Source organism: Xenopus laevis, chromosome 8L (assembly GCF_017654675.1).
Source record: "Xenopus laevis strain J_2021 chromosome 8L, Xenopus_laevis_v10.1, whole genome shotgun sequence".
NCBI lineage: Eukaryota > Metazoa > Chordata > Amphibia > Anura > Pipidae > Xenopus > Xenopus laevis.
The window spans coordinates 419715-433566 of NC_054385.1; the positions used below are offsets into that span (position 1 = coordinate 419715).

General features: G+C 45.9%; 1 protein-coding gene across 1 annotated transcript; it reads right to left on the reverse strand.

The window, feature by feature from the left end:
* Positions 1–6689: 6689 nt before the first annotated feature.
* slc35a2.L (solute carrier family 35 member A2 L homeolog) lies at positions 6690–13341 on the reverse strand. The gene is given in 4 exon segments (NM_001096381.1): positions 6690–8430; positions 8694–8845; positions 8950–9135; positions 12979–13341. Coding segments are annotated over 4 exon segments (1254 nt in total). The 5' UTR covers positions 13208–13341; the 3' UTR covers positions 6690–7743.
* Positions 13342–13852: the final 511 nt, after the last annotated feature.

Below are 13852 nucleotides of genomic sequence, written 5' to 3' on the forward strand. Positions count from 1 at the left end.
TTTGCTCTGTCACTTTCTTGTTTCTATCAAGCAATCCGTTTGATCAGTATCCGCCGTACTGCTGCTTCTGCCCTTGTCATTGGATGCATTTGCCAGAAACCCACCTTAGCTGTTGCACCATACAGGTTACCATTGTCTAGTGCAGCCCTCCCTGTCCTACACTGAGTGCAAAAATAAAAATGTAAGTGTGTGTGTGTGGGGGGGGTGGACTTTCCATCTGCTAGCTCACTAATGTTACCACTTTATACAGCGCAACTAGTGATTTGTCTGAGCCAAACCATGTCCGCTTGGAAGGCTGGCTCTGCTCATAGTCTCTCTATGTCTGATTACAAGCTCAGTGAATATTATTGCTATGCAATACATCATTCCTTGCGATTCCTATCAGGGGGCTACCAAGGAATACATTAATGAGTGTGTTGCTGTATGCTAAGGACTTTGTAATCAATGTTATATTGCCAAAAGTCTGGCTACCCCTTAATGACAGGACTGCCTCTAATTGTAAAATGCTGGATTGTGAGCCTTTCCCTCTTACTGTATTGAGCCATTGGATGAATAAACTTTACAGCCAGTATGTTCACTAGTAAATGGTCTGTGGTGGGTCACAGAACAAGTCATTACAGTCTTTTGGTAGTACCACGGTGGAAGTTTGTTAGCACAGATATCATCACAACGGACTGAAAGCCTCTATGTGGGGGAGCATTTGGTCCCCATGGGAGGAGCCCTAGGTAGACTAGAGCGCAATTTCCCACTGAGCCCTTGTTCTACTGTCCTATCCAGTCTAGTTGTACAATGCAGCACCCGTTCTGTATCTCCAAGGGGAAACACAAAAAAGGCAGCCGTGCTTGAGGTAGCTAGAATTCTGCTTTGGGCAAAAAGGAATGTAGCAGGCAAGCAATTTTATTCCAGGGATCACCAGCTGGAAGGCCAACTACTTAAGCAGAAATATTATTGACCAGGCAGTGAGTGCCATCGATAAGGAGATGTTTCAGTACCTAAGCCATAGAATGAGACATCATGACACCACACAGAAAGTTGCCAAGGTATTTCACCAGGTCCATCCCATGGAACTTTCAACTGCTATTTATCTTCCTTTCAAGAACACTCGTCCTTGCTGTCTGAAAAACAGTGTTCAATGGCAGAGGTATTTCAGTTTCTTGCAGAAGAACAATGGTTTCCTCCTAAAGGTTCTCAGACTTCAATCTCAACCATCATCATTGTTGATTTTCTGGACCCCAAGAATAACTGTAAGAAGCAAGTCCATAAATTGGACAGTGTCCAACCCAATCAAGTCTCTTCATAACATTGTATAGAGCAGGAAAAGGCTTTTGTAGAAACCATGTCATGTGAGGCCACTTTACTAGAGAGGCCGGTACATGCGTTGGGCATTCTTGAACACATCTGCTAATTAGCTACATGGCTCACAGAGTTTATAAGGTTAGCAGTCATTCAACCTTTATAGTCTGCTTGTGGGAATGCAATTGTTTTGTATGTTCTTTTCTGTGTTTTCTCCCTTTCTGCCTTTCCTCTGACTTTGTTACGTAAAATGAAGTGTCCAGGTGGCACACAGTTTGGTCATTGTCCTGCCAATTCCCCAGACCTCTGCACCCACAGTACAGCTCCAGGGACATAGGGATTACAAGTAAAGAAAATCCCTTTCTAACAACAGAGAGGAGTGTAAGACTGAGCCATAGAAATGCCTGGTGCAAAACTGCCAGTACCATTGTGTTCTGCACTGCATCCTCCTACACATTCACACAGTCACATGCTTTATTACAGGCATGTCCAAAGTGCGGCCCTTTTTCAAATTTACTCCCGTCCTCAACCTCCATCATGAAATGAATAATAATGAGGCCCCCCCCAGCACAGAGCGATCAGGAATGCCATAGCAGTAATATTTGGGCACATTAGTGAAATGATCTGCCACTTGGTCTATACTGCTTGTCTATACTGCTGCCTGTGTGCTGAAGGTGTTAGTAATAGACACTGTACTGGCACGTAGAGACGTAATGTTTTCACATACTTCTCTAGGGCTGAAGGTGTCAGACATACTGACGTGCCAGTAAAGTAAAGAAGTGTGGCGTCACTACGTGTCTATCGCTAACACCTTCAGCACATAGGCAGCAGTATAGGCTACTTTCCATAATTAAAGGACAAGGAGAGAGATTAGTCGCCCAGCAACAAATTGCCTCTTCTTAGGGCAGCTAATCTCCCCGAAATGCCTTCCTGCCGGTGCGATAGCACTCAAATCACTTTGTTTTCCCGAAGTTGCTTCACGAGGAAACTTCGGGCGACTTCGGAAAGCCAAGGTGATCCGAGTAGCATCCCGCCAACGATTCACATTCTTGCCGGCGGGTCAGCATTTCGAGGAGATAAGTCGCCCGAATTAGAGCCAATTTGTCGCTGGGCGACTAATCTCCCCAAGTAGCAGTGTCCTATAAATTCAGTAGTGCTCCTGAACGTCCTCATTTTGCAGACATTTAGCTGTGACAACAAAATACTTTTAGAAACTTTTCAGCAAAGGAGAAAAACAAAATTTGTGAAATTTACTCCTAGTACAAAGTAGAGCCAGGAACTGCATTTTAGGTGTCAGGAAAGAATTTATTCCCCATCTGAGGTAAATTAGAGAGGCTGCAGATGAGGTTTTTTTTATGTCTGGATCAACTGGCAGTTAAGCAGGTTATATATAAAGACAAACAGGGAAATTGACGGATGTGTGTTTTTTCAATGTCACCTGCTGTGTTACTTAGTGACACGTGCAATCTTATTTTAATAAATATTTGATATGAGAGAGTTCAGAGAAAGGAATGATGGGATATCAAAGGAGATTGTATTAAAATAAAAACAAAAAAGTTTGGTTATTCCCCAAAGCGCAAGTTATGGCAGATATAGGACATATTATTAAAATGAAAACTAAAAATTAAAATGCCAGGATATCCATATGAGTTTCAGTATGAGGGGTCCTCCAAGGATTGCCAGTGGATTAGTATGATGAGTCCACCAAGCAGGTGAGCCAGGGGATCGATTATGATAGGGTCCAACATGGAGTGCTAGGGGATGAGGAAGAGTCCACCAAAGTGAGCCAGGGGATCAGTGTGAAGAGTCTACCAAGAAGTACCAGGGATCTGTATGAGGTGTACAACAAGGATTGCCAGGAGATCAGTGTGATTAGTTCACCAAGGATTACCAGAGGAATTCACCAAGAAATGCTAGGGGATCAGTATGACTTTTCTACTATGGATTTCCAGTGGATCAGTATGACTTTTCTACTATGGAGTTCCATGGGATCAGTGTGACTTTTCCACTATGGAGTTCCAGGGGATCGGTATGACCGTCCACTATGGAGTTCCAGGGGATCAGTATGACGTCCACTATGGAGTTCCAGGGGATCAGTATGACGTCCACTATGGAGTTCCAGGGGATCATTGTGACTTTTCCACAATGGAGTTCCAGGGGATCATTGTGACTTTTCCACTATGGAGTTCCAGGGGATCGGTATGACCGTCCACTATGGAGTTCCAGGGGTTCGGTATGACCGTTCACTACGGAGTTCCAGGGGATCAGTATGACGTCCACTATGGAGTTCCAGGGGATCAGTATGACCGTCCACTGTGGAGTTCCAGGGGATAAGTATGACCATCCACTATGGAGTTCCAGGGGATCAGTATGACGAGTTCATCTAGGATTGCCAGAGGATTTCTATGAAGAGTTCACCAAGGAATGTTATGGGATCAGTATTAGGACTCCACTAAGGGGTATCCGAGTATCAGTATGAAGAGTCCACCAAGAAATGCCAAAGGATTAGTATCAGGAGTCCACCAAGGAGTGCAGGGCCATCAGTATGAAGAGTTCACCAAGGAGTACTCGAACATCAGTATGAAGAGTCCACCAAGAAATGCTGGGGATCAGTATGAGGAGTCCACCTAGGATTGCTGGGGATCAGTACTAGGATTGGTAGTACCAAGTGCCAGTACCTTTCTGGGCACACCAGACAATATGAGTGGACACTAAAATCAATAGACTGATCATAATGTATCATAAGGAATGAGAGGGGTCTTCTTACGATCCTTTCTCTTTAGAATTTTCTCTGTAACACAAATAAAACATCTGAATGTACTAATATTTATGGAAGTGCTAACCGTAAAACCAGTCTTACCTTGCGCACATTCCAAATACAGTGCATTTACCCCATGCTGTTTCAATATGACATTAACAACCATAGGGTCTTACCTCTTACTTGCTAACTGCCTCACTGTCCATCTCGTATTCCCTCTGCCCCTGAAAGGTCCTCCCACGTTCCTTCTGCTCCTATCCAGCTTCCCTTGTTCTTTCTCTTGTCTTTCCAACTGTATAATGTACCTCCTACTCCCCACCAGCCCAACTCTTTAATATTTCCTTTTTTTCAATTTCTCCTCTCACATGTCCAGCTCCCACGTATCCTCACCAATCCCATCTTCCCCATAACTGATCCCTTCCATTCCCTTAGTTGCTTTTCTCTGCCATTACTGTCCCTTATCTATTTATATATAGTGATCATATCCCCTTATATATTTATATATAGTGATCATATCCCCTTATATATTTATATATAGTGATCATATCCCTCTTCTATATTTATATATAGTGATCATATCCCCTTATATATTCATATATAGTGATCATATCCCCTTATATATTTATATATAGTGATCATATCCCTCTTATATATTTATATATAGTGATCATATCCCCTTATATATTTATATATAGTGATCATATCCCCTTATATATTTATATATAGTGATCATATCCCCTTATATATTTATATATAGTGATCATATCCCCTTATATATTTATATATAGTGATCATATCCCCTTATATATTTATATATATAGTGATCATATCCCCTTATATATTTATATATAGTGATCATATCCCCCTTAACTGTCTCTTCTCCAGTGTAACCAATCCTAACGTGCCTTTCCCCATAACTGATCCTTTCCATTCCCCTTATCAGTTTAGTTGCTCTTCTCTGTACTTTCTATATTTCATTACTGTCCCTTATAGTGATCATATCCCCCTTATATATTTATATATAGTGATCATATCCCCTTAAATATTTATATATAGTGATCATATCCCCCTTATATATTTATATATAGTGATCATATCCCCCTAAACTGTTTCTTCCCCAGTGTAACCAATCCCAACTTGCCTTTCATTATAACTGTTCCCTTCCATTCCCTTTATCAGCTTAGTCGCTCTTCTCTGTACTTTCTGTATTTCATTAATATTCCATTTGAGCACTGGAGACCAAGACTGCGCTGTATATTGTAGATATAGGAGAACAATTACCTTCTGGAAATATATATACCCCTTTTGATAAATGACAGTACCTTGTTGGGCCTTTCTGCTGCTGAATGGCTTTTTGCCTATAAATAAGCCAAGGTCATTCTTCATCGAGGATTTAACCAATGCAGTCCCATTGAGGGTTGAACTGCATGGTGCGCTGATGTCTGATTCGTCACCATGCGATGACACACATGCGACGTGTTGGATGTGCAGAAGATGATGGAACTGAATATGAAATCACAGGTACAAACGACATGTATCTGACTGTCGGATGAAGACGCAGTGTGCGGCACTCACATCCGACAGTTGGATACATGTCGTTTGTACCTGCGATTTCATATTCAGTTCCATTATCTTCTGCACATCCGATATGTCGCATGCATGTCATTGTATGGCAACAGATTGGACATCAATGCAACGTGGAGTTCAGCCCAAAGGGTATAATTGGGTGCTGCATATGATTAAATCCCAGGTGCATTACTTTACATATATTAACAATGAATCTGTGACTTATGTCAGCCATACTGGCCTATAATTGCCAGGCTGAGATTGTAATCACTTTTTCAATATAGGAATGACACCAGCTTTGCTCCGATCCATAGGTACCATACTAGATGAAAACGAGTTTAAGAAAATCCGAAGTAGAGGCCTGGTTAACATGCCTGAGTGTGTATTCCTCTAGGCTCTCTCAATCTATTGGCTGCATAGTTCTGCTCTGTTCCCTCTGCACCAGCGCAGCTTTCTTTTATTCTTGTCCTGCCAACTCTCCCACATTCCTTCTGTCCTGCCAGGCAATCTTATGGTACTACTGAACCCCAATCCAGCTATTCCCCTTTGTCCCCAGCTTTCCTTTGTTTCCTCCAGTGGCAGCCCATCTCTCCTATTTGAGCTCTATCCTATCTGGGTCAATGCTATTTTCTATCATTCTGACTTGTCCATCGTTCTACACTCCTGCTTGGCTCATGTTTGTCCTGATGTTTGTGCAGTGTTTCAGTGTTCTCCATCCTTCCCAGATGCCTGCCAATATTCCTGGTTTATGGCCTACTCTCCCACCTTCCCTCTTGTGTTAGCCCCACCCTGTCCTGTTATCTACACTAGCTATCCTAGCCCTCCCTCTATTTGCCAGTCCTGCTTTTCTCTGCTTTCCTCCAACTTGTCCATGTCCCTGAGGGTCCCAATGTCACCTATGAAGGTGTTGGCATGCTCTGGCCTCTCTGTAGCCTATTATTTCTTACAATTATGTGAGGAGCTGCTGAGTGCGTTATTTAGTCTATCTGTTACACCCTTGTGTTCCAGAGCTCTGGCTGGGTGCAGATGGGGCTCAGGAATGTTAGTGGATCAGTAGGAAATGGGTGGTTAATGGCCATACAAAAGTCTTTTATTGTACAATAATATTTTAGTACATAAACATCATGCAAGATAAGAGCCATGGGTGGGAAAGAATGGATTCCTGGTAGGTGTGGCACATTGATGGTTACACCCCCTCCTATCAATGTACCCATAAGCCCTTTGCCCTGACTGTGACCCTTGCACATTTTGTTAGAAAGAATCTCCCCTCCCTTGCAAATATTATTTCAAATCATATGTTTTGTGTTCCTTCACCCATAGCAGCAGCAGCAGCAGCAGCAGCCCATTCCTAATGTGGGGGGGGGCCCTTTGGCACAAGGTATGAGAAATGATCTCACTGCACAACATTTTGTACTCAAATCAAAGACATGCAGTGATTAGAATATACGTTTTTAGGTTTATGCCACATTTACCAAGAGGCGGCAGATGGAGGCTTCTCTCTTTAGTCATTAGGGGGCAGTCTCATTCAGTCTAGTCTAGTAGTGATCATGGAGTGAAGAGAGTGGCTGGTGCATTCTCATGATTACACTTGTCACTACTAGAAGGAAGGCTGCTGCATAGTTCCTGCTATTGAACAAACAATCTCACCTTGGTATAGCCCATGAGGGTTTATCTATACTGCAGGTCATGTGACGGGGTCTCATACATTGAATCCTTTCCAGCATTAAGTTTATGGGGTATGACAGAAACCCACAGCATGCCCTAGCTTAGTACATTCACTGTGCTGGCCTGTTCTTATATATCAATAAATGACGTCAATGCCCGTGTGTTTGTGTGTGTATATGAAATACAATGTATTGTATGTAGAAATAATTAGACAAATATATCTTGGCCACCTCATACACAGCGACCAGTACCATCCTCCCAATACTAGAATTTGGTCTGGAGCGGGTATGTGCCAGTAGTGTTCCACTTTGGGGTCATGTTAGTAGGAGAGCAGCAAGATGTTATCAGAGAGCAGCAGCAGCAGCAGCACGAGCCCCACCCCTGGAACTTGCCCACTTTGCCACCTCCCATTAAAGCCCAGTCAGACTTGTCAGTACTTGGAGAGGAGCCCAGAGGTAGGTTCAATTGGTGAGCACTGACTTTGGCAGGAAGGTATTGGCTTGAGATGAATTCTGGGAACTGGACGAAGAAGCAGCATCTGGTTTCCGGGGGAGACTGTAGAGATAGACGGCACCAATCACTAGCCCAGCTCCAACTGCAAAAGGGATGTCTACATGAAAGCCAAAGAGATGGACCGAGGCCGCTGTTGATACCACAATAGACAGAGATGTGGCAAAGCCTTTCAGAATGTTGTCTGCGTATTTCACTACCACAGCCACAAGCAGCCCCCCGAAGGCTTGGTTAAAGATGACGCACCACACAAGTGGCGTGTAACCGTGAAAGAAGCCACGCTCGGCCACTGCAGCTCCATCCTGTTGCCACATTGCCAGTAGCCCTAATGCCGTTCCAAAGATTCCCAACTGAACATTTCGAAGCCACACAGACGCAGAACTGCCCTTCAAGATCCGTTCAAAATACACTCCTGCAAAGCCAGAGGACAGACAGGAGATGGCCACCGCCACCAGTCCCACCACATAGCTCTGACCACTGTCAGCCACACTTTCCTTGCCCCCGGACTGTTCAGCCTGAACAATGGCCACCCCAGCAAACAGGATCACCAGGGATCCCCACTGCAGTCGCGTCAGGCTCTTCCTTAGGAGCAGCACCGAGAATAAGGCTGTCGTCAGGATCTTCAGCTGATAGGTCACCTGCAAACAGCACAGGAGAGCCATTTAGCCAACCTGAGACCCTGTCCAACAAGGAAGGGGGCAAGAAGAGAACCAGAAGGAATGGATGTTGGAGTGGGGGAGAGAATCAGAAGGAATGGATGTTGGAGTGGGGGGGGTAAGAAGAGAACCAGAAGGAATGGATGGTGGATTGTTGGGGCAGACATTGTTAGGGAAAAGGGTAGGAAGGGCAAGTAGTATCCAGGGGCACAGGTACAATGTGAGACACAATAGGAGTTACTGACCTGGAAAGTGGCTGCAGGTAGGTTAGAGATGGCCACGTACTGGAGATTGTTCTGGAGGGTATATATCAGAGAGGGCACTGCCAGCTTGAGGGTGTCCATGTACTGCACAACAATGGCATCATACAAGAACAGAGTCAGCTCCTTGACATTACCTGCCAGGGACAGAGAGCCAATGAGAAATGCTGGGGAACATAGGCAGTAATAACAAAGAGTACATTCTTTTTTTTTTCTCTTACTCCCCCCCCAGTGACAGTACCTGTTTTCTGCAGCAGCATGAGCAGCAGACAAGTGATGCCCTTCAGGATCTCAGCCATAACCACAGCGGTGGTGGAGAAGAAGCGCTCTCCTGGCAGGGTGCGGGCATATCGGATGCTGAGAATCAGGGAGGCGTTCTGTACCACCAGCACGGCCAGACTCAGGTACTTGAGCCGCTGGTTTCCCCCTGTAAGGCACAAGTGGGGTGTATAGTGAGGAACTGTGTGGGTCACTAGGGTGGGCATGAGGACAAGAATGCACCAATATTTCCCAGGGATCCCTCTGAGACAACAGTAAATATATACCGTTTTACTGCATTGTGTGTGCGCACACACCAAGAGAGCCCCACGGAATACTTGTAAGAATAGTAATAATGTTTGGAGTGTATAGGACAGTAAGAGTGGACCCCCCATCCAGAGCAACACATTGGTACCACCCGTTCCAACTTGTTATAGACAGGAAGGCAGTGCCTCATGTGACACAGGTTGCTCTCCTCCCCATGGTCAAACATATGGCTGGGGACAGGCTTGCTGCCCATTATTACTACAATGTTTACACCCATCTGCTGAAACCCAACTGGCACCTGAAGCCAGTACTGTCCAATGAGACCCCTAGAGTGCAAGCACCCGGGGACTTTACTAGGTTTCATTCTAAGCTGCTCATCCAGACTGGGCTTCAGTGACATGTAACTACTACTCCCATCAAACTGCTTGTCAGTCACAAGTCATTTCATGAATATTCTCTATAGTTAAATGCTGGGAGGGTGGATTAATAACCAGTTCAGCTGGAATATCCACTGCTGCCCCAATTCACTCCCAGCACCCATATAAATGTATGTTACACACCCACTCGGCTCACTTACGTACCAGCTATTTAAGTGGAAGCTCCTGTGGCACACACTTCTATTCCCAATTCATCTGTTCCTTCTGATCTGTCAGACCCCTCTCCTTCTGCCCCATCAATAGAGCCTTGTGCTCAGTGTGTTCATCCTTTGTATGTTCCCCGTTCAACTGCACAAATGCATTGCTGGGGTCCGACACACTCCTCTAAAGGGGCCCTGTGAGGCAACGAGCTGATTGGCAGCCTGTATAAGGGGGCTTCTTGTTTCATATACCCACCCACAGGGACACACATGGGAAAATACATTCTGTATTCAGGGTTTCTCTTTATCCCTATTATAGTAGTGGGGAGGCAACCTTGCTCTTTAACCCTTTCCCCACCAACAATGTCCATTCTGCGTTTTTCACTGAGGCATAGTAAATGCACATTCCTAGCAACACACTGCCACCTGAGAAGCCACTAGTGCTTAAAGGGTTAACTTTAAGGGTGACTATGAGCTAAGGAGGCCCAGTCTGAAGGTCAGTTAGGGGGAGATTTGGGGTGATTGCTTATTTGTACCCTGGGTACCCCTGGAACTATAGCAGGGTGACACCCCAATGTTTCTATATATCTGTAACCTTGTTATGAGCTAAGGGGGCCCAGTCTGAAGGTCAGTTAGGGGGAGATTTGGGGTGAGTGCTTATTTGTACCCTGGGTACCCCTGGAACTATAGCAGGATGACACCCCAATGTTTCTATATATCTGTAACCTTGTTATGAGCTAAGGGGGCCCAGTCTGAAGGTCAGTTAGGGGGAGATTTGGGGTGAGTGCTTATTTGTACCCTGGGTACCCCTGGAACTATAGCAGGATGACACCCCAATGTTTCTATATATCTGTAACCTTGTTATGAGCTAAGGGGGCCCAGTCTGAAGGTCAGTTAGGGGGAGATTTGGGGTGAGTGTTTATTTGTACCCTGGGTACCCCTGGAACTATAGCAGGGTGACACCCCAATGTTTCTATATATCTGTAACCTTGTTATGAGCTAAGGGGGCCCAGTCTGAAGGTCAGTTAGGGGGAGATTTGGGGTGATTGCTTATTTGTACCCTGGGTACCCCTGGAACTATAGCAGGGTGACACCCCAATGTTTCTATATATCTGTAACCTTGTTATGAGCTAAGGGGGCCCAGTCTGAAGGTCAGTTAGGGGGAGATTTGGGGTGAGTGATTATTTGTACCCTGGGTACCCCTGGAACTATAGCAGGGTGACACCCCAATGTTTCTATATATCTGTAACCTTGTTATGAGTTAAGGAGGCCCAGTCTGAAGGTCAGTTAGGGGAGATTTGGGGTGAGTACTTATTTGTACCCTGGGTACCCCTGGAACTATAGCAGGGTGACACCCCAATATTTCTATATATCTGTAACCTTGTTATGAGCTAAGGGGGCCCAGTCTGAAGGTCAGTTAGGGGAGATTTGGGGTGAGTACTTATTTGTACCCTGGGTACCCCTGGAACTATAGCAGGGTGACACCCCAATGTTTCTATATATCTGTAACCTTGTTATGAGCTAAGGGGGCCCAGTCTGAAGGTCAGTTAGGGGGAGATTTGGGGTGAGTGCTTATTTGTACCCTGGGTACCCCTGGAACTATAGCAGGGTGACACCCCAATGTTTCTATATATCTGTAACCTTGTTATGAGCTAAGGGGGCCCAGTCTGAAGGTCAGTTAGGGGGAGATTTGGGGTGAGTGCTTATTTGTACCCTGGGTACCCCTGGAACTATAGCAGGGTGACACCCCAATGTTTCTATATATCTGTAACCTTGTTATGAGCTAAGGGGGCCCAGTCTGAAGGTCAGTTAGGGGGAGATTTGGGGTGAGTGCTTATTTGTGCCCTGGGTACCCCTGGAACTATAGCAGGGTGACTGTTACCCCAATGTTTCTATATATCTGTAACCTTGTTATGAGCTAAGGGGGCCCAGTCTGAAGGTCAGTTAGGGAGAGATTTGGGGTGAGTGATTATTTGTGCCCTGGGTACCCCTGGAACTATAGCAGGGTGACTGTTACCCCAATGTTTCTATATATCTGTAACCTTGTTATGAGCTAAGGGGGCCCAGTCTGAAGGTCAGTTAGGGGGAGATTTGGGGTGAGTGATTATTTGTACCCTGGGTACCCCTGGAACTATAGCAGGGTGACACCCCAATGTTTCTATATATCTGTAACCTTGTTATGAGCTAAGGGGGCCCAGTCTGAAGGTCAGTTAGGGGGAGATTTGGGGTGAGTGATTATTTGTACCCTGGGTACCCCTGGAACTATAGCAGGGTGACACCCCAATGTTTCTATATATGTGTAACCTTGTTATGAGCTAAGGGGGCCCAGCCTGAAGGTCAGTTAGGGGGAGATTTGGGGTGAGTGATTATTTGTACCCTGGGTACCCCTGGAACTATAGCAGGGTGACACCCCAATGTTTCTATATATGTGTAACCTTGTTATGAGCTAAGGGGGCCCAGCCTGAAGGCCAGTTAGGGGGAGATTTGGGGTGAGTGCTTATTTGTACCCTGGGTACCCCTGGAAGTATAGCAGGGTGACAGCCCAATGTTTGTATATACGTGTAGCCTTATTATGAGTAGGGGGAGATTTGGGGTACCTGTGGAAGTTAGGGTGCAGAATAAGAGCGTATGATGATTGGTGGCAGCCATGATTGCTCTGGTGAGGTAGAGCCCCTCATAGGTGACACTGGTACAGACAGAACATGGATGAGCAGCTGAAGTAGACGAGAAGGAAAGAAGTTTAGATTGTCAGCTTTGTGAGCAATGATCCCCCTGTTCCTCAGCCGTGTGCCCCAGTTGTGGATCTAGAAGTGTGTGGGCCCCACAGTAAAATCACTGTAAGGTGCTTAAAGTATTTCAGAAGTGGCCCCAGTTGTCCCATAGAAAGCAATAAGTGTATCCAGTAGAGCAAGTGGACTGGAGGTACAGGGAGTCGCTGACATGGCAACTCTCGCACTCAACCAATCACAATGCAGCAGTGGAGCACGTGACACCCAGTCGCTAGTCCTGCGGATCCATCGTGAGATCAGTCACGTGCTCCCAGTATAGTTATGTCTGTGTGTGTGACAGGGAACAAACAGCACTAGTCTTTCTATTGCTCCATGGCCCGTACCTGCCCCCTTTCCCCTCCTTCAAACGGATCCATTGGTCACCCTTGCAAACACTTACGGTCTCCCGCAGCTTTACCGGGCGAAGCCCCGGGCTCCCCCTTTCCTTCCGGCTGTGGCTTCATGTCCCGCTCAGCGTCCGCTCCTCCTGCCCCAGCAGCCAGCGCCATGTCTCCCGGCAACGCGACACTTCCGGGTTCGCCACGGAGGCACTGACGACACATTTCCAGGTTGGCACTTCCGGCTGCCATGGTAACCAGGGCGGTGGCATGTCCACAGTTGGCTGCCATTGGACGGTGTCCGCCTTATTGTTGGTGGGCAGGAAGTCTGTCGAACGGCAGTTGTGAGCCCGTGTATTTCCGATGTCTTCCACTCGTGCAAACTTTGTTACAGCGTCACTTTATGCGGCTACACTGGATTGGACACCACCCCGACATCTTGCCCAGTACTTCGTTACTATCGGGCTATTTCTTTAAGTTCTGTACCGACCCGTAAGCACCGCCCATCCGGAAGTGATTAGCAACCAGTAGCGGCAAAGAGGCGCCTTATAGGCTGAGAAGTGTCATTTCTCTAGGCAGGAGCCTCCTGTAACCTAGCAACGAGTCAGCCCCACCCCTCAATAACAATTCAGCCTCTGATGAAACTGTGCACAATACAATATTCCTGTTTGTCTTATCAACTGAGCCTGAACATGAGCCTTTTCTACTTCACACGGACTGGCTGTCCCCAACTACTCCACAAGTTGTTTATATCAAGTACTTTGTGTTACCTGTTGTACCAGCACAACATTATCATTTCATTACATGAGACTGCTATAGTTCCAGGGGTACAAATAAGCACCCCAAATCTCCCCCTAACTGGCCTTCACACTGGGCCCCCTTAGCTCATAACAAGGTTACAGATATATAGAAACATTGGGGTGTCATCCTGCTATA